This window comes from Salvelinus fontinalis, chromosome 31 (assembly GCF_029448725.1).
Source record: "Salvelinus fontinalis isolate EN_2023a chromosome 31, ASM2944872v1, whole genome shotgun sequence".
NCBI classification, from domain to species: Eukaryota; Metazoa; Chordata; class Actinopteri; order Salmoniformes; family Salmonidae; genus Salvelinus; species Salvelinus fontinalis.
Window position 1 is genome coordinate 42,964,894 of NC_074695.1, and position 21,133 is coordinate 42,986,026.

At 44.0% G+C, this 21,133-nt stretch overlaps 1 protein-coding gene across 2 annotated transcripts in view; it reads left to right on the forward strand.

Annotated features, from left to right (window-relative positions):
- The window catches only part of LOC129830304 (semaphorin-3ab-like), a 29,193-nt gene extending 9,403 nt beyond the window's left edge, over positions 1–19,790 (forward strand). For both annotated transcript variants that reach the window (XM_055892782.1, XM_055892783.1), the window contains exons 3-17: positions 1,475–1,537; positions 1,741–1,860; positions 2,763–2,856; positions 3,036–3,155; positions 3,324–3,469; positions 3,784–3,898; positions 11,506–11,578; positions 15,060–15,204; positions 15,489–15,708; positions 15,807–15,895; positions 15,982–16,023; positions 16,328–16,485; positions 16,804–16,865; positions 17,408–17,550; positions 17,674–19,790. In XM_055892782.1, coding sequence (XP_055748757.1) covers positions 1,475–1,537; positions 1,741–1,860; positions 2,763–2,856; positions 3,036–3,155; positions 3,324–3,469; positions 3,784–3,898; positions 11,506–11,578; positions 15,060–15,204; positions 15,489–15,708; positions 15,807–15,895; positions 15,982–16,023; positions 16,328–16,485; positions 16,804–16,865; positions 17,408–17,550; positions 17,674–18,153 — 2,070 coding nt within the window. In that variant the 3' untranslated portion in view covers positions 18,154–19,790. The remainder of the gene's footprint in view (positions 1–1,474; positions 1,538–1,740; positions 1,861–2,762; positions 2,857–3,035; positions 3,156–3,323; positions 3,470–3,783; positions 3,899–11,505; positions 11,579–15,059; positions 15,205–15,488; positions 15,709–15,806; positions 15,896–15,981; positions 16,024–16,327; positions 16,486–16,803; positions 16,866–17,407; positions 17,551–17,673) is intronic.
- Positions 19,791–21,133: the final 1,343 nt, after the last annotated feature.

A 21,133-nucleotide genomic window follows, 5' to 3' on the forward strand; every position in this document is an offset into this window, starting at 1 on the left:
CCTTTGTTTGAGGAGAGTGCACAGTTTTAAACATGAAAAGTTATTAATAAACAAATTAGGCACATTTGGCCAGTCTTGATGCTAAATTTTGAACAGAAATGCAATTGTTCATTGGATCATTCTAAATGGTACAAAAAAAATACAAAAAAAATGACATTTTTTTCTTTGTATTATCTTTAACCAGATCTAATGTGTTATATTCTCCTACATTCCTTTCACATTTACACAAACTTCAAAGTGTTTCCTTTCAGATGGTACCAAGAACATGCATATCCTTGCTTCAGGGCCTGAGCTACAGGCAGTTAGATTTGGGTATGTCATTTTAGGCGAAAATTGAAAAAAGGGTAACGAGTTAACTGACTTGCCTAGTTAAATAAAGGTTAAATAAAAATAAATAAAATACATGTATTGCTAGTTTGAGTTACCTGAGGTGGGAAAGAGTTCCCTGTAGTCATGGCTCTGTATAGTACTGTGCATTCCCTAGCCTCTGTTCTGAACCCCTGGTAGCATGTGTGTATGGGTGTCTGAGCTGTGTGTTAACTGATTGTACAGACAGTTTGGTAATTTTAATGTGTCAATACGTCTTACAAAGACCAGTAGTGATGCAGTCAATCTCCCCTCTACTTTGAGCCAGGACAGACTGCCGTTCATGATATTGATGTACCTGTAGGCTTACAGTGAAGAGCTGGCGAATATACGTGGCAATATAGTCCACTAGCATCCTCGGTCATTTTCCATTGAAGTTGTCAGAACCAGGTGGTTTGTCATTATAGATAGACAGCAATACTTTTTTCACCTCTTCCACACTCACTTTACAGAACTCCAAATTACAATGCTTGTCTTTCATTATTTGGTCAGTTAAGCATGAATATGAAGGCTCAGAGTTTGTTGTTGGCAAGTCATGCATAAGTTTGCTAATCTTGCCATTTAAAAAGTCATTAAAGTTGTTGGCAATATCAAAGGGTTTTGTGATGAATGAGCCATCTGATTCAATGAAGGATGAAGCTAAGTTTGCCTTTTGGCCAACTGAAGGTACTCCACATTCTGTACAATCATCGTTTATAAAATGTACCTTTTGTTTTCGTAGTACAATTTCTTCTTCTTTTTTTTTGTTTAGTCACATAATTTCTCTTTTTACAGTACGTTTGCCAATCGGCTGTACAGCCAGATTTATTTGCCATTCCTTTTGCCTCGTCCCTCTCAACCATACAATTTCTCAATCCCTCATCAATTCACGGGGAATTAGCAGTTCTAACAGTTCGTTTCTTAATGGGTGTATGCTTATCAGTAACTGGAGCTTTAAAAATCAAAAGCTGAAATGAAGAAAGAAAAAAACATCTTCATCTTATCACGTGATCTCTGCTACGGCCCCTAAATGACTCAGTGGACATGCTGTGGAGGTTAGTCATCTATGGTGGCATGATATCACCTCATCATGGTGGCATGACAACTATACTGTCTCTTCCTTTTTCAGCTCTACTGGCCAGCAAGTCCAGACCGGGTCCAAGAGTGTTTGATGGCTGGAAAGGACCGGGAGGTGAGGGGTTACCGGTATAGACACACACACACACACACACACACACACACACACACACACACACACACACACACACACACACACACACACACACACACACACACACACACACACACACACACACACACACACACACACACACACACACACACACACACACACACACACACACACACACTCCTAACTCCAATCCCCCTCTACAGTTGGAGTGTGCTAATTTCCTGCGAGTGCTGCAGCCCTACAACCAGACCCACCTGTATGTGTGTGGAACGGGAGCCTTCAACCCTCGCTGTGCCTTCATCCCTACCGCCGTCTTCCTCAAGGTAAAGCCACACACACACACACTCCTTCCTCACCCGACATGCGTACACCCGGGGGTCCCCCAGGAATATAGTGAGGAAAACAGATGCCTATCTCAAGCTTTCTCTCTCTGTCCTTCTACATCTGTCCTACATACGTCCTATACCTGTGTGTTCTGTCTGACTAAAGGCCTAGCTGTCTGCCCCTATAGCTGCGCTATCTGTTGCTACACCTACTATGTGTACTGAACTGTGTACCCCTATATCCCGATGCCTGCCTATCCTATGCCTCCGAGTGTTTGCCCCACGTCTCAACGATTCTTCGCTAAACTCCCGTGCTCTTCCTCTCTCTCTTTCTTCTTTCACCTTCTCACACCCTGTCTTCAGGTCCCCATGTGTGCTGGTGTCTGTGTTTCTGGGAGAAGGTGCGAAACCCATGAAAGGGGCTTAGACTCCTGAGCAAGGACACGAGGGGACGCGATGCTTTGAGAGGCCAGCGGCGCTGCCTCCCTCGCATTGCATTTCACAAATTTGTCACCCAAATATTTACAGAGATTACTGCCTCCTTAATACACAAGTCTGGGAGAGTTTTAGAGTTGTACTGTACATGAGTTATGTGCAGGGGTGGACTGGGACCAAAAATCGTCCCCTGGCATTTTGAACACCCCGGACCATTTCATTGTTTTCTTGACGCCCCCATTATTAGCCAGATAATGATAATTTTACGTTAAAAAAAAACCTTACAGACATGGCCACTGGCTAAACATTGACAAGCCCATCTGGCATTTGCCCGTAATGGTCATGTGGATGGTCAGTCTTCCCCTGGTCATGTGGCAGTAGTGTGTGTCCATGCGTGAGTGAGTGCATGTGTGTGTATGTGTGTAGAGTGTTTAAATTGTGTCTATTCAATTCTGTTTCTTTGGCAGTCGGAGCAACAAACTCTATCATTTGGACAGACTGAATGCGGGAAGGGAAAGTGTCCATATGATCCGCACCAGAGAACTGCCTCGGCCATTATTGGTAAGATCACACACAGTATGTCTATGAGCAAATGGCTTGTGTGTGAGTGAGTTCACACTAATACGAAGACCTGTTTGATGTCCTTATAGGTGTACGTCGATAATGACGTGTTTGTGCTTTTTCCATGGGTACGCCTATATAGTATGTTGGATAATGTGTTTTTCTGTATCCGTGTCCAGATGGGGAGCTGTATGCTGGGATCTCATCTGACTTCATGAGTCGAGACTCTGCCTTCTTCCGCAGCCTGGGCAGTCGTCATGTGATCCGCACCGAGCAGTACGATTCCTCCTGGCTGCAGGGTAAGGAAGTGTATAAATTAAACTTTGTTCTCTCTTTCACTCTTACTCATCAAAATACTTCTTCTCATTCTATCTCATTTGTAAACATATTTTTCACACCCTCTCTCTCTACTTCTCTCCCTCTCCGTCTAAATTGTAAAATCTCTCTTCTCTCTCGCTCTCTGTCAGATGCCCAGTTTGTTAAGGTGGCCTGGATGGCGGAGACTGATAACCCAGAGGATGATAAGGTGTACGTGTTCTTCACTGAGCGCGCTCAGGAGGCAGAGGGGGCTGCTGGGAAGGTGCTGTACTCCAGAGTGGCGCGTGTTTGCAAGGTAAGGATCTCTACGTGCCTGTGTGTACTGGTACCGATGTACGTGTGTGTGTGTGTGTGTGTGTGTGTGTGTGTGTGTGTGTGTGTGTGTGTGTGTGTGTGTGTGTGTGTGTGTGTGTGTGTGTGTGTGTGTGTGTGTGTGTGTGTGTGTGTGTGTGTGTGTGTGTGTGTGTGTGTGTGTGTGTGTACACGTAAAACGAGCACATGCACTTGTGTTTATCGATGTGCCTGTATATGTGTGTTTGTTTACCGTCTTACCATCACGGTTGCTGTCTATGTCGATAGTGACATCTATTCTAATCTGGGTGTGTACAGAATGACATCGGGGGCCAGCGGAGTCTGGTGAACAAGTGGAGCACCTTCCAGAAGGCACGTATCGTGTGCTCTATCCCTGGACCCGACGGGATACAGACTCACTTTGACCAACTACGTGAGTATGAACTATCAACTTTACCTCGCTCTTACTGACCAGTGACCACACACACATGACCATAAGCTCACTGACCATGAGCATCAATTCACCAAGTGAAACACAAACAATCGCACTAAAGTTCAACAGACATTCCATAGGTGAATGGTGTTGAATCTCAGTAAGACAGCAGTGGAGGAGGGAATGGATATTGTATAGGCTGTGTTGGCTCTACAGCAGCTACGGTGCCTCTTCAGAATGTATTCACGCCACTTCACGTTATCAACATGTTGTGTCACTGATCTACACACAACACCCCATAATATCAAAGTGGAATTTTGTTAGTGTGTTTTATTTATTTTTAGGAATTAAAAATGGTAAGCTGAAATGTCTTCAGCCACTAAGTATTCAAACCCTTTGTTGTGGCAAGCCTAAATAAGTTCAGGATATGAAATGTGCTTGACAAATCGCATAATAAGTTGCATGGACTCATTCCGTGTTCAATAATAGTGGTTAAAATGGTTTTGTGAGGTCTACCCCATCTCTCTATCCCACACACATAATTTTCTGTAAGGTCCCTCAATCGAGTAGTGAATTTCAAGCACAGATACAACCACAAAGACCAGGGGAGGTTTTTCAATGCCTCGCAAAGAAGGACACCACTGATAGGTGGATGTGTACAAATATAAGCAGACGCTGAATATATTCCTTTGAGCGTGGTGAAGTTATTAATTGGGCTTTGGATGGTGTATCAATACACTCAGCCAGTACAAAGAGACATGCGACCTTCGACTGCTTCCTAATTCAGTTGCCGAAGAGGAAGGAAACAGCTCAGGTATTTCACCATGAGGCCAATGTGTCACGTTCCTGACCTTGTTTTCCTTTTGTATAGCTTTGTTTTGTTGGTCAGGACGTGAGCTGGGTGGGCATTTCTATGTGTTGTGTTTCTATGTTGGGTTAAAGGGTTGCCTGGTATGGCTCTCAATTAGAGGCAGGTGTTTGGCATTTCCTCTGATTGAGAGTCATATTAAGGTAGGTTGTTCTCACTGTTTGTTTGTGGGTGATTGTCGCTGTGTCTGTGTTTATTGCACCACACGGTACTGTCTCGTTCGTTTTGCCTGTTCGTGAGTTCTGCGTATTTTATGTACGTTCCATGATCAGGTCTGTCTACGTTGTTTGTTTGTTATTTTGTATAAGTCAAGTATAGTTCGTGTCAGTCTTCGTCTTTTCAATAAATTCATTATGTCAACATACCTCGCTGCGTATTGGTCCACCGATCCTTCTCTCCTCTCCTCATCCGAGGAGGAGGAAGAAGTAGGAAGAAGTAGACAATCGTGACACAATGGTGATTTTAAAACAGTTGCTGACTTTAATGGTTGTGTTATGAGAAAACTGAGGATGGATCAACAACATTGTAGTTACTCCACAATACTAACCTAAATGACAGAGTGAAAAGAAGTAAGCATGTGCTGAATTGAAATATAACAAAACATGCTTCCTGTTTGTAACAAGGCACATAGCCCTTTCCTGCAGTCAAATTACCTAGTTGCCTCATGGGTTGAATGTTATTCATATTTTTCAGAATTTCATAATTAATAAACAAGCTGCCGAAAATCCGGTGCTTCTATGTCAAACGGTTTTGTTATATTTCAGTCTTCTGTGATGTACATAACGTGTAACATTGGGATTCAAATTCTAACTTTATACATTACAACTCGATATCTGACATGGTGAAGGTGTCTTCTATTTTTAAGCCCATAACCATGTGTGTGAGGTCTATACTTCTGTTTCAAAATAGATTTGTTTTAGACTACCAAGAATCACTCTGTGTGACCCTGATTTAGCCCACTGCAGTAAAAGGTTATTACGTAATACTGCAAAATATTTGGCAAGGACATTTTTTACTTTTTGGTCCTGAATAAATAAGTGTTTGGTTTGGGGCAAATCCAAAACATCCCTGAGTACCACTCTTCATAATTTCAATCATGGTGGTGGCTGCATCATGTTATGGCTATGCTTGTCATCGGAATAAACGGAATACAGTTATAAGCACAGGCACAATCGTAGAGGAAAATCTGGTTCAGTCTGCTTTCCAACAGACACTAGAAGACAAATTCACCTTTCAGCAGGACAATAACCTAAAACACAAGGCCAAATCTATACTGGAGTTGCTTACAGAGACGACATTGAATGCTCCGAGTTGCCTTGTTACCGTTTTGACTTAAATCGGCATGAAAATCTGCAGCAAGACTTGAAAATGGCTGTCTAGCAATGATCAACAATCAACTTGACAGAGCTTGAAGAATTTTAAAAAGAATAATGGGAAAATATTGTACAATCCAGTGTGCAAAGCTCTTAGGATACTTACCCAAAAAGACTCACAGCTGCAATCGCCACACAAGGTGGTTCTACAAATGATTGACTCAGGGGTGTGAATACTTTTGTATTCTGTATTTCATTTTCAACAAATGTGCTAAAATGTATAAAAACATGTTTTCACTTTGTCATTATGGGGTATTGTATGTAGATGGGTGAGAAAAAAATGGATTTAATCAGTTTTTGAATTCAGGCTGTAACACAACATAATGTGGAATAAGTCAAGCGGTATCAAATGCATTCTGAGGGCACTGTATGTAGAAGTGAAGAGTCTATGTTTGGCCTACAGAAAGCTTGGTGTTACTGATCATGCAGCCAGCATAACTCCACTCCACCCTGGCTTGTGGTATTCCACTCTGTTACCACGGTGACCAGCAGCCCTGTCCCTTTACCCGGCTCTGCCTTTGTAGTACTTCAGCACTAGTCGCCCTGGCAACTACTATGAAGTCTCTATTAGAGAGCATTTAAGGGTCTAGCACTACCCTTTCTGGGATCTCCCGTTTTTCAAGTCTGTGTGTGTTTGTGTGTCTGTGTGTACATGTGTGTCTATGCTTGTGCATGCACTCTCTCATCGCTAGTTTTATGGGCCATAGAGTATCAGTCAGTGATGTGATCAGTAGTTGGCCTCGCTAGAAGCGAGACCGAGAGACAGGACCGTTCCCTTATCACATCTGTTTCTGTAAACACAACCAGCCAGTAAAATAAACAATACATTAGTTCCTAATCCTCCTACAGTCAGAATAAAGTGTTACCAACTGTAGTCTTTGATTGAAAGCTTATGAGAGACATGGTTAGCAGTGGTGTAAGGTACTTAAGTAAATATAGTTCTACTTAAGTACTTTTGGGGGGTATCTGTACTTGACTATTTATATTTTTGACAACTTTTACTTTTACTCCACAAAATTTCTAAAGAAAATAATGTACTTTTTATTCCATACATTTTCCCTGACACCCTAAAGTACTCGTTACATTTTGAATGCTTAGCAGGACAGGAAAATGGTCAAATTCACGCACTTATCAAGAGAACATCTCTGGTCATCCCTCCCTACATCCCTACTATCTGGTGGCCTCACTAAACATAAATGCTTCGTGTTGGAGCGTGCCCCTGGCTATCCGTAATTTTTTTTTAAAAAGTAAGAAAATTGTGCCGTCTGGTTTGCTTAATATAAGGAAGGTGAAATGATTTATACTTTTACTTTGACTTTTGATACTTAAGTATATTTCAAACCAAATACTTTGACTATTACTCAAGTAGTATTTTACTGCGTGACTTTCACTTTTACTTGAGTCATTTTCTATTAACTTATCTTTACTTTTACTCAAGCATGACAATTGGATTCTTTTTCCACCACTGCTTGTTAGCGAAGCGCTCAGAGTATCGGAGTATAGTACAAATGTTGTGCTTTAATAGGCCTACATATAGATATCTAAAATGTCTTTTGAATGTGTTCATCAGTTGGAAACATTTGAAGGGCGTATCTGGCCAGAAGCCCATAAACAGACGTATAAAGCCAGGAGAGATGGAATTCCCTGGCGTGTTACTGTGTTGTTATTCAGGACAGTCATACCATCAGTTTGGACCGGGAGACACTAACTGTTTGACCACAAAGTTTAGGTTAGACCGAAGCAGAGGACAACAAAGTCTTGAGGAGTTTGGGGTTTATAGATTTCAATGATTTAGAGGAAGTTGGTGAGTGTATATGTGTGTGTGTGTGTGTGTGTCACTGTGTGCGCCCACATCCTAGGCCCTAGATGGCCTAGCTCGGATGAGGGAATAGGAGGGGTAGAGAGTTGAGGAGAAGGGTGTTTTCTGGGATAAGGCTGGGGAAGATAGGGGCTAGAGCTGGAGGGGTGTGGGCAAGACAAGGATATCTCCCACCGGGGGAACAGATCTTTTTGTTTAGAGGAACTGACACAAGTAGAGCCCTCGGGAGAGAAGATGAGACACAGACAAAGAGAGAGAGAAAGAACGAGAGGGTTGGGAGGACAAAGTGAAAGACAAAGAAATGTAATTGGAGGAGAGACTTCAAAAGGTGGATTTGAGAGATAAACGGAAGATGGTCGTTCAGACAGAGAGAGAGAGAGAAAGAGAGAGAAAGTAGGATGAAGATGTGTTGGATAACGAACAAAGGGAGAAGTATAATGTAGGAAAAAGTTTATGCATTCTAGGGAGGGTTTGAGAGAGAGAGAGAGTGAGAGCAGAGCCTCTGCAGCATGGTGTACCCAGAGTCCTCTGCTGTGTGTTGTGCCCTGGGCAATGCGGCGGCATTTGTGTGCGTGCTGCAGTGTGTGTATGTGTGCAACGTTGTGTGTGTGCAGTTTGGACACACCTACTCATTCAAGGGTTTTTCTTTATTGGACTATTTTCTACATTGTAGAATAATAGTGAAGATATCAAAACTATGAAATAACACACATGGAATCATGTAGTAACCAAAAAAAGTGTTTTATATTTGAGATTTTTCAAAGTAGCCATCCTTTGCCTTGGTGACAGCTTTCCACACTCTTTTCATTCTCGTGTGTGTGCGTGTGTGCGTGCGTGCGTGCGTGCGTGCGTGTGGGAGATGAGATTTCCACCAGTCTGATCCAATCGAGACCACATGAAGCAGCAGGAACAAGAGGAATGTGAGAGTAATAATACGCTTTACTGTGTCCCATACCTCAAATACAAGCCCACCATACATACTGTGTGTGTGTGTGTGGGCTTTGCGTTTGTCCGTTCATGTGTTAATGTGCGCGTGCGTTCCTGCGTGCCTGTCTATGCATGTGTGTTCGTGTATCGCGTGTACTGTGTGCGTGTACATATCCATGTCTTGTATGTGTACATGTACACGTGTCATGTATTTGGTCAGTAGTTGATCTGTGTTGTGGGGAAGGGATAGAGGACAGTGCGGGGGCCTTAGGGGACAGACAGGCAGAGAGGCCTGGCTGCATGGCAGGGAGGGCTGCTACATGAGGATTGGTCATGGAGGATCAGCTCGTCTCCAGCTCTCACACTGAGATGGGATATTACTGCCTGGGATTCATTAAACTGGCCCACTCAGCCGTACCATCACACCAAACGGCATTAGGAACACACACACGCACGCATGGGGAACACACTTGAACACACACTTATTCACTCTCACGCGCCTTAATGCTGGCCCGCACGCACGCACGCACGCACACACACACACACACACACACACACACTCAGTGATGGAAAAAGTAATCATAAGTAATCATCATACTTGAGTAAAAGTTAAGATACCTTAAAGACAGGCTCCGGAACTTTAGCGCCTACATTGTAAAACCACGTTTTTAGGATCTGAACACATTTAATTTTTATTTCATTTAACTAGGTAAGTCAGTTAAGAACAAATTCCTATTTACAATGACGGCCTACCCCGGACGACGCTGGGCCAATTGTGTGCTGCCCTATGGGACTCCCAATCACGACCAGATGTGATACAGCCTGGATTCAAACCAGGGACTGTATTGACACCTCTTGCACTGAGATGAAGTGCCTTAGACCGCTGCGCCACTCGGGAGCCCATAACTAAACACTTTTCTGCATTTAGAATTTGAATAAAAACACGGCACAGTGTGAACATGTTTTTAAACACATGAACCCTAAAGTCAATGTCCGCGCTCCCCGCGTAAATCAAATTAGCATAATACACAAATCCCCATCAAAATCCACCTGTTTAAACTAGAGAGATCTTTTTTTTTTGCATGGGCTGCGTCTCAATCCACCACATCGGCCAATGGCAGCCTTCCGCATCTGCAGCGGAAGGTGGCCGAGCTACAGCGGTCGGCGTTTGTCAGACCATGACACATCCCGAAAATTGGTCTTCTCACGAGCACATCTGTAGCATCCGAACAGTTATCGCTACACACTAATATGACCCTTCTATGGAAAGGTGAGACTCTCACGAACAAGTACATTTTGGTTTCACTCTAGGACTCTCACAAGCCTCACAAGACTCATCTGAAGGAAGCCCAGTACCAGTTTGCCCGGTACCAGTTTAATCAATGAAGGACCACTTTATAGGGAAGTAGTTGAGTTCCCTGGTCTTTCTTATCTCTCAGATAGAGGACAGTCATTTTAAATCAGACTTCCTTTTGATCTCATTTTTGACTCTTTGTTTTTCCGTGTTTGGATCTGTTATTCAATGCATATCTATGCTCTAAAAGCAGTAAGACCAAATTCAATGTTTCCTCAAATACATGTTTTAATTTATTGTTTTGATACCTGAAGGGGTCCTTAAATTCAAAAAATCAAATAGTTAAATGATCATTGGTATGGCCATCTTACAATAATTTGATAAGTTAGTTTAGTAATATAAAAAAACGGCTTAGACACTAAACACTGGTGGTGGGGTTTTAGCACTGTCGGGTGTAGAGCCGTATTTGCATATTTCAATCATGCCTTTAGAGTGAATGTGAACGATACCGACCCTGGCTGTGTTCGTTAGTGACAGAAACAGGCATGTTGCATTTAGTAACTTCTCTTCCCAAGCCTTCACCAAGTGACTATCTAAGTGAATGTGTTTCAATTCAAAATCAAATCTTTATGACCACATATTATGCATTTCTTAAGGCCTTCAGTTATGGCCTAGTTATCCTCGACATTGTGGTCTGAATCCTGGCACATGGGCCACATCAGACACGCAAGTCACAACACACTGGTTTGCGAAGTGATTAGTAAGTCCTATCGGAATCCAGGAGGATATCCAACAATTGGAATTTTTTAGCACTCACAACCGCCACTCAGAATGACTACTTGGTGAAAGATTTTACAAACGAAAGTACCTAAACCATCTAAACTGGAACAACAATCTCAGTATTTGGGTACAGTGGTGGAGAAAGTATTCAATTGTCATACTTAAGTAAAAGGAAAAATGAAAAGGAAATGCTATGCATGAAATTCCTTATATTATTCAAACCTGACAGAACAATCTCCTTTTTCATAAGTACACCACTGCACGTGCACACACACACACACACACACACACACACACACACACACACACACACACACACACACACACACACACACACACACACGTACACACAAACACACACACAGACACAGACATACACACATGCGCACGCACACGCACGCACGGATAGAGAGAGAACTCACACAACCCTACCACAAACTCATATTCTGTTATGTCAGTTTTTTACTGCAAATTAGCCCTATAATCAGTGTGACAAAAGTCTATTACCTAAGTGTGTCCCATGTGTCCCATCTCTTCTCCTTCCAGAGGACATCTTTATCCTCCATGATGGAAAGGACAAGAAGAACCCTCTGATCTACGGCCTCTTCACCACATCTAGGTAAGCCAGCCTCCGGGCACACAGTTCACCACAACCCCACTGTCATTGGAATAGTCATTTTGTTTTCCATGGCTGATGTTACGTAAGTCTCATGTAGCTGTTATAAGGCATTTAGGAATGCATACATGAGGGTTGCCCAGACTAAGGTAAAGTGTTACCAGATATTTAGCATTGTTTGTGTCTCCCAGAGCTGCCACTGAGGGATTCGCTGATGTAAAGCAGTTATGAGACCGTGACAATGACGCACAAACACTTTAAATCATTACTTTTGTATGGGGCGGCATATTTCTGTTGTACGTTGTGTTGAGTTGTACAGTGTTTTATTGTGACAGTAGTTTGTGTTCGGTTTGGCTGCCTGGCGAGTGACTAGTGGCTTGTGTAATACATGCTGTGGGTTAGGAGAGAGGGAGAAAGTGTGTGCGTGTGCGTGCAGGTGTGTTTGCAGAAGCCGTCATGCCCATAGGGGGCACAAGGCCACATGCCTCCTCAGATTTGTCCTCTTTTTAAATTCAGATGTTAAATGAATGACTAAACCTCATTTTTAAGCCCACGTTTAATCATCAGTATTTATATATAAAGATCTGTCAGCCTTATTTTGCAGAGGGGGCACACTGGCCGGACCAGGCAAAGAGTACCCTGGTTCCTTCCAAGGTGCACAGCAGAGCAGAGATATGCTAAGCAGGACGTTAGATACTCTAGTGCGTGCAGACAGTATTGTCAGTGGAGGAGGAGAGAGAGTGTCGAGTGACACGTACAAAATGAGGTTTTAGCTGCCGGTGATGGGCAGGACTCACTTCAACGTATCGTGTGTCGGAAAACTTCCGACTATCGTAGTCGGAGGTTTACATACACCATAGCCAAATACATTTAAACTCAGTTTTTCACAATTCCTGACATTTAATCTGAGTAAAAATTCCCTGTTTTAGGTCAGTTAGGATCACCACTTTATTTTAAGAATGTGAAATGTCAGAATAATTTGAGAGAATGATTTATTTCAGATTCTATTTCTTTCATCACATTCCCAGTGGTTCAGAAGTTTACATACACTCAATTAGTATTTGGTAGCATTGGCTTTCAATTGTTTAACTTGGCTCAAACATTTCGGGTAGCCTTCCACAAGCTTCCCACAATAAGTTGGGTGAATTTTGTCCCATTCCTCCTGACAGAGCTGGTGTAACTGAATCAGGTTTGTAGGGCTCCTTGCTCGCACGTGCTTTTTCAGTTATGCCCACAAATGTTCTATAGGATGGAGGTCAGGGCTATGTGATGGCCACTCCAATACCATGACTTTGTTGTCCTTAAGCCATTTTGCCACAAATTTGGAAGTATGCTTGGGGTCATTGTCCATTTGGAAGACCCATTTGCAAACAAGATTTAACTTCCTGACTGATGTCTTGAGATTTTGCTTCAATATATCCACATCATTTTCCTCCCTCATGATGCCATCTATTTTGTGAAGTGCACCAGTCCCTCCTGCAGCAAAGCACCCCCACAACATGATGCTGCTACCCCGTGCTTCACGGTTGGGATGGTGTTCTTCGGCATGCAAGCCTCCCCCTTTTTCCTCCAAACACAACGATGGTCATTATGACCAAACAGTTCAATTTTTGTTTCATCAGACCAGAGGACATTTCTCCAAAAAGTACGATCTTTGTCCCCATGTACAATTGCAAACCGTAGTCTGTCTTTTTTATGGCGGTTTTGGAGCAGTGGCTTCTTCCTTGCTGAGCGGCCTTTCAGGTTATGTTGCTATCTTAGACACCCTTTGCCCGATTTTGATGAAACTTGGGTGAATGATGTGTCTTGACATAGAGAGCCGTAATTTACAAAATTGTCTGATTGGCCTAAGGGGGAGGGGGTGTTGTGTGTGTGTGTGCGTGCGTGCGTGCGTGCGTGCGTGCGTGTGTGTGTGTGTGTGTGTGTGTGTGTGTGTGTGTGTGTGTGTGTGTGTGTGTGTGTGTGTGTGTGTGTGTGTGTGTGTGTGTGTGTGTGTGTGTGTGTGTGTGTGTGTGTGTGTGTGTGTGTGTGTGTGTGTGTGTGTGTGAAAGAGAGAGAGACAAAGAGACAGAGAAAGTGCATTGTCTGCAATGGCACATTCTCTCTGGGTTGTGTGATTAGTATGGAGGTTCTGGAAGGTTCTGGGAATAGCCCAGTAAACCAGGCTCTGGCAGAATGTGGGCTTAGGGCCATGTGGTGGAGAGGGCTCTGGGGTTGACCGTATCCGGGTGGGGTTTCACTTGTAAAATATGCATTTAGAAATCTGCAATCATGGAATCTGTGACACTATATTTCACTGTGGATGGTAGTATGACTGATGGTGGTATGGGAGCATCCTATCCTGATGATGATAATCATTGGCTTCAGTGAAGACTGATCTGATCCGGAATCAGGGTTGAGACACACCCCATCAGTATACTGACGCACAGCTAATTGCCCGGTGTTACCTACTGTTGATTTTTCAGTGTAACATTTCCTGTGTTGATTCAGGTTTTAAATGACCTATGGAAGTGTTAAATTAACACAAACTGGTGTAAAATAAGCACCGTGTTGGTGTTAATAACCAGTGTTCAACCAAAGCCACGCCCAACATTATCATATTTCCCAGCATGTTTTATAGCTGGTTCATTTTTTTGTAATTGTTTGTTTCATTATCTATGTTTTTACATGTATGTTGATTGATTAATTAATATTATGGCATTCAATATAAATAACATACATTTTTCATAAGATAGTCCAATTTGTTCCTTGGACTTATTGTACCCGTTACTGAAATGGTTGTTCCAGTTTAGATGATTTAGGTAGTCTCATATCTTAGCCTTCACAACCTGGCAGTCATTCTGAATGCAGGTTGTTGATGAATAAAAATGCTCAATGTTGGATATAGCCACTCTGATGTGGTTCCAATAGGAATTACACATCACTTTGCAAGCCAGCATAATGTGACTTGTAGGCCCAAGGTGGCCTGTAACCCAGGAGTTTTAGGCCACTGTATTAGGGTAAAACTGAGCCCTCAAAATAAGACCTTTTGAAATATGTATTTTATTGTCTTGAATAATAAAACATTTATTAAAACAGATTCGCTTAGGATCTCACATGGTGAAGGCCACAGGACAGAAAAATGGATGAATGCAACAACCATGTCTCTGTCACTAACAACTACAGTCATGGGTGGTAACTCTACAATTCACTCGAAAGGCACACTGGGAAATATGCAAATAACGCTTTACACTAAGTACTGTGTTAATTTGACACTGAAAAGTGTGGACCCTAATAGACACTGGACCAGTGTTAAATGTAACACTCAGTGTTAAATGTAACACTCAGTGTTGATTTAACACTAGATAATTTGCTGTGTGACATACAGACAGCAGACAGTACTGTCTGTAGTAATAGATGATAGCAGACACATAACAGACTGGCTTAGTGAGTTTCATTGTGTTTTACAGTTGATTGACAGGCAATTACCTTCTCTTCCCCACAGTGACATTCTGAATGGCTCAGCGGTGTGTGTGTACCGCATGCAGGACGTGGTCCGGGCATACAAAGGAAACTTCTACCATAAGGAGGGACCACAGTACAAGTGGGCCGAGTACACAGGAAAGATCCCCTACCCAAGACCTGGCACAGTAAGTTCCCTTCTAATGAGTTGTCATTCCCCGTCCATCATTACTCACCATTTTCTGATTCATCATGTAATACTAAATGTGCTGAGGACGAGGCTCTCTGCCAATTAAAAAGGAATGCAAGCACTGTCTTTGACCCAACTCTAGCTCAACAACAACTCTAGTACAATGGGCCAACTATTTTCTTCTCAACCTTAACTTAAACCCAACTCTAACCATATTATGTCCGACTCCATCCATGGCTTTGAATGCTTGATGCCAATACAACTCTCGCTCTCTCCCTCCAGTGTCCCAGCAGCACATACGGTAGCTACAGCTCTACCCGGGAGTACCCCGATGACGTCATCTTCTTCAGCCGTACCCACCCTCTGCTGCAGGAGGCGGTGCTTCCGCTGGGAGGGCGCCCCTTGTTGGTCAGGGTGGGAGTGCACTACAAGTTCAGCCGGCTGCTGGTGGAACGAGTAGAGGCCGTGGATGGACAGTATGACGTCCTGTTCATCGGGACAGGTGTGTGTGTGCGGGAAGAGGTTTTGTGAGTGTGTGTGTGTGTGTGTGCGCGTGTGTGTTTGAGTACATTACAAGCCGGAGTGTCCTCTGTGTTGCAGACTCCGGCCAGGTGCTGAAGTCTATCCACCTCCCTAAAGAACACGGTGTCACCCAGGAGGTCACCCTGGAGCAGCTGCAGGTCTTCCAGGTACAACGTTGTATCCTTACTTTTTCATCTGTTGTGTCTTCTGTCCTCGGTTTTACTCGAACATGTTTTCCCCTCTCCCCCCACAGCACAAGTCACCTGTGACTACCATGACACTGTCCAAGAAAAAGGTAATAATGACCCCTCCCCCCCACACCGTCATCTCTCCACCTTATATCTTTACAAGGAGAGCTTCATCACCAGTTGCTATGGTAACCACCGAGGATGAGGCCTGGCTCACACTGAGATAGGGAGTCTACATACACACCAGTAAACATGCTCTGTAGCAGTCAGTCTCAGTCTTATGTGAACATCGAACGTGTGAATCAGCGAAGGCATGAAACAACTGGTGGTTGTGGCTGCTGCTCTCTGAGCCACGTTGGAATGATCTGAATGTCTTTCTTCTCTGTTTTCTTTGTGCGTGCGTGGCTACAGCAGTGGCTGTTTGTGGGTTCTGCAGAGGGTGTGGCCCAGTTGGCTCTGTTCCAGTGTGAGTTGTACGGCCAGGCCTGTGCTGAGTGCTGCCTGGCCAGAGATCCCTACTGCACCTGGGATGGACACGCCTGCAGCCCCTTCACGCCCATCGCACGCAGGTTGGCCCGCTCAGCTCACACTTAACCCATTTATAAGCCAACACACACATTGTCAACCTAGCACTTCCCACAGTTATATTACTAAACATGACGTTATAAACTAAACGTGAAGTTTAAATGGGGTGAAAATTAAAGATATTTTCTTTTTAAGTCTATGACATGCCAGCTTCCGTTCATATACCCAGTACTCACTCATCCAACACATGTAGTTATAAGCCTGCCCTACTCATATCCACATAGGCATGTGAACATGAATACTCACATTTCGTACATACTCTTATCTAACATGATGTCTTTTTTGATTCCCTCCCTCTGAAGGAGGAATGCTCGTCAGGTTGGTGATGAGGAGGATCCTCTGACCCAGTGTGTCATACAAGGAGGTGAGGAGGAACTGTCAAGAGCTGCACTCTCACAGACATACACTAGCTTAGGTTTCTATATACACTGAGTACACCAAACATTAGGAACACCTTCCTAATACTTCCCCCCCTTTTGCCCTCAGAATAGCCTTAATTGGTTGGGGCATGGACTACAAGGTGTCGAAAGCGTTCCACAGGGATGCTGGCCCATGTTGACTTCAATGCTTCCCACAGTTGTGTCAAGTTGGCTGGATGTCCTTTGTGTGGTGGACCATTCTTGATACACACGGGAAACTGTTGAGCGTGAAAAACCCAACAGCTTTGCAGTTCTTGACACAAACCGGTGCGTCTGGCACCTACTACCACACCCTGTTCAAAGGCACTTATTTTGTCTAATCCCTCCCCTTCATCTACACTGACTGAAGTGGATATAACAAGTGACATCAATAAGGGATCATAGCTTTCACCTGGATTCACCTGGTCAGTCTATGTCATGGAAAGAGCATGTTTTGTACACTCCGTGTAGAGTAGACATTGTGACATTGTTCTCTGTCTCTATTCAGCCGGTCTGCAGGTGGAAGCAGAACAGAGGATGATGATGGTTGCAGAGGGTAACAGCACATACCTGGAGTGCCTGCCCAAATCCAGACATGCGGCCGTGACCTGGTACAAACAGGCAGGAGAGAACAGCCCTGAGCTGAATCAGGTGCATACTGACACACAGGCAATTACACGTGTGCACACACACATATGCACACACACGTATGCACACACATATGCACACATACACACACAGGTCTAAACACTCACACTCCTCTCTGTGTTGCAGTTGCAGTCAGGAGAGCAGCTGGTGGTGACAGAGAGAGGTGTTCTGATCAGTCGGGCCGAGACGGGTCACTCTGGTGTGTACCACTGTCAACTGGAGGAGCACGGCTTCCACTGGACCGCCGTCACTGTGCATCTGAGTGTGTGGAGCCCCTCCCGTGCCCTCTCCTGGTCCACCAGCAATCGCAACCCCGACTCCAGCCCAGACGCCTCCCAACCCTGGTACCAGGACGTCATGGCCCTCATCCACCCCAGCAGCCTGGAGCAGCACTGTCAGAGGCTGGGCTTCCGACGACGACGCAACCGCGACCAGGATCAGACCAAGGACAGTGACCACAAGACAGGGGGTGGCCCCAGGGGCGAGAGGCACAAACATGGAGGCCGAGGAGGAGGTGGAGGAGGTGGTGGAGGAGGAGGAGGAGGAAGAGGAGGCGGGAGGAAGAGCAGGAGCAAACCCAAGCAGAGGTCTCCACGAAGCTCTTAGATGCTCCACTGCGTACAATGTGCTTTCTCCTGACTTACGCTCTCAAACACTGTCTCACTCTCACAAACACACACATACACATTTACAAAAACTCATATTCATGTAGAATGGGGACATAGGAGGCTCGGTGTGGGCTGGACTCAGAAGTGTGAATGTGGATGCGTAGCGTGTTGGATGAAGGATGTACAGCATGTCCAAGAGACTGGTAAAGAATATATTAAGGCGTGAAGAGGACCTGGAAGAATGTGGTGTCTCATAAGACAGAAAAAAAGGCCCTGAAGGTGAAGCTAGGATCTGTCCTAATGAAAGACAGAGAGGGAGTCAAAAGGACACAAGCATGTGAGAGAGACTTTAAGTGTCTTCGAGGTAAAAAATGTGTGATATGTCTTTGATGTAAAAAAAAGAAAAGAAAATTGCTACATTTTCCTTATTTAACTTTGTGTGTCATATTTATTTCTGTTTTGAATCAAACGGTTAGTTTCGGTAGTTGTATGAGGTCAGTTGTATTTAGTAAAAGCTCTGTGGTGTTCATTAGGCTTTCAACTCAAGCTTGACTTCTCACAACTGGCCTCATTGATGCCGGGTGTGTTTGACATTAGCGCACAGAGAAATGAAAAGGGGAAACTCCGAGTCAAACCAAATCTGCCAAAATGAAGTGCAGCAAAGCTAAAGCACTTTTAATGCTGTAGAAAAATAAACGTTCGTTTCAGGCTCTGGAGCAGCTGCATGAAAGCAGAGAGGCTTTTTAAATGTGGCCAGACTTCTTTTACCACATAAAAGACGGAACCGATACTGAGCAAGGTCCTCGTTAGTGTGTGTGTGTGTGTTTTATTCCCTACCATAAAGTATGATGGAATCCATAAAGAAAGTATTTTAAAATGAAACATGTAATGTTTATGCTTTCCTCAATGACCTTGTTCAGATCCTTCCCTCATTCATTATATGCGCTTTTGTATTTCACTCTGTAGCCTATATTTACGTCTCTGTGCCAATATTTCTTTACGAATGGAAATAAAATGTTTTCAATTGATCTCTCCCAAGTTAACGAGACACACGGTGTAGATACACAATTTTGCCAGTTTTCTAACTTTCTATTTTTTGTGGTGTAGGAAGCTTGTCCATCATCAATAAGATGCACACATGGATACGCAGACCCACACTAACACAGCGTGTGGAAACATGATAGATCTGGGTAGATGTAATCCATCGTCAACAACCCACATTTCCTCATCCAACATCTTCCAATTCAAAAATAATTAATTCGACATTAGCCTATGGGAGAAAAACGCAAACATGAATGAGTATATAGAAACAGTGAAATATCCAAGTGCTTCTGACAAACAGGATATCCCGTCGGGTCTGAACTGAAAGAAAGGAAACCGCACATAAAACAATGTTCAGTGCGTTGGGATGGAGGGAGAGGTGGTTATGTTGAGGCGGGATCTCAATCACCATGGTTCAGATTTGGCTGAACGTCCTCTTTGTCACGTTTGCCTTCAGCTCTCCTCAAGTCCAACTAGGACTTCATCTAAATGGTAGTGAGATAGCGTTTAAACATATGGTATGTATATTGTTGTGTGTTTGCCCAGGTACTGGTGTCCTCTAAACAAATAAACAAATGAACGTACAATTTACAATGTGGCTCAGTATTTGAACACAAGTATTGTGACACTATAGAAAACAAAATACTTTCTGTGAGAAGAATTACCTCAGAGTCCTTGGGCCCTACGAGTTAGTGCTTGTAGCTTAAGGTTATAGCTGTGCAGACAGATATCCCCAGGGGTAGTCTGTGCGTATCTGCTATGTTTCTCCCATCTTGAACATCACAAGATTGTAGCAGAGAGGGGCATGGGTGTGGCTCTGACAGCACAGCTGACACACTCTTGGCCATGTGGCAAAAAGCTCCGTGACATCAGAAGTGAAGGGCAATGGTCTCTGTCTCCCTCTGTGGGGAAGAGAGATAAGTACATGGAGAACTCGGGTACAGGTGCAGCCACTGAAGCCAAGCTCATAAGGGACAGATCAACATTTACTGAGGGCTGGTTCAACTCAAAATAAATAATGCTTCCCCCCAACCCCTCCAAAGTTACAAATATTTTCACATGACCCTCCCCTTGCACTGCAAAATAAATTGAACACCCTCTCCCTCATAGAATTAGCAATGATGTCGCTCTTGCTGCGGGTGATTCCCTGATCCACCTCTACGCAGACGACACCATTCTGTATACTTTTGGCCCTACTTTGGACACTGTGTTAACTAACATCCAAACGAGCTTCAATGCCATACAACACTCCTTCCGTGGCCTCCAACTGCTCTTAAATGCTAGTTAAACCAAATGCATGCTTTTCAACCGTTCGATGCCCGCAACCGCCCGCCCCACTAGCATCACTACCCTGGACGGTTCTAACCTAGAATATGTGGACAACTACAAATACCTAGGTGTCTGGCTAGACTGTAAACTCTCCTTCCAGACGCATATTAAACATCTCCAATCCAAAATCAAATCTAGAATCGGCCTTCTATTTCGCAACAAAGCCTCCTTCACTCACGCCGCCAAACTTACCCTAGTAAAACGGACTATCCAACCGATCCTCGACTTCGGCGATGTCATTTACAAAATAGCTTCCGATACTCTACTCAGCAAACTGGATGCAGTTTATCACAGTGCCATCCGTTTTGTTACTAAAGCCCCATATACCACCCACCACTGCGACCTGTATGCTCTAGTCGGCTGGCCCTCGCTACATATTCGTCGCCAGACACACTGGCTCCAGGTCATCTATAAGTATTTGCTAGGTAAAGCTCTGCCTTATCTCAGCTCACTGGTCACGATAACAACACCCACCCATAGCATGCGCTCCAGCAGGTATATCTCACTGGTCATCCCCAAAGCCAACACCTTTGGCCGCCTTTCCTTCCAGTTCTCTGCTGCCAGTGACTGGTACGAAATGCAAAAATCGCTGAAGCTGGAGACTTATA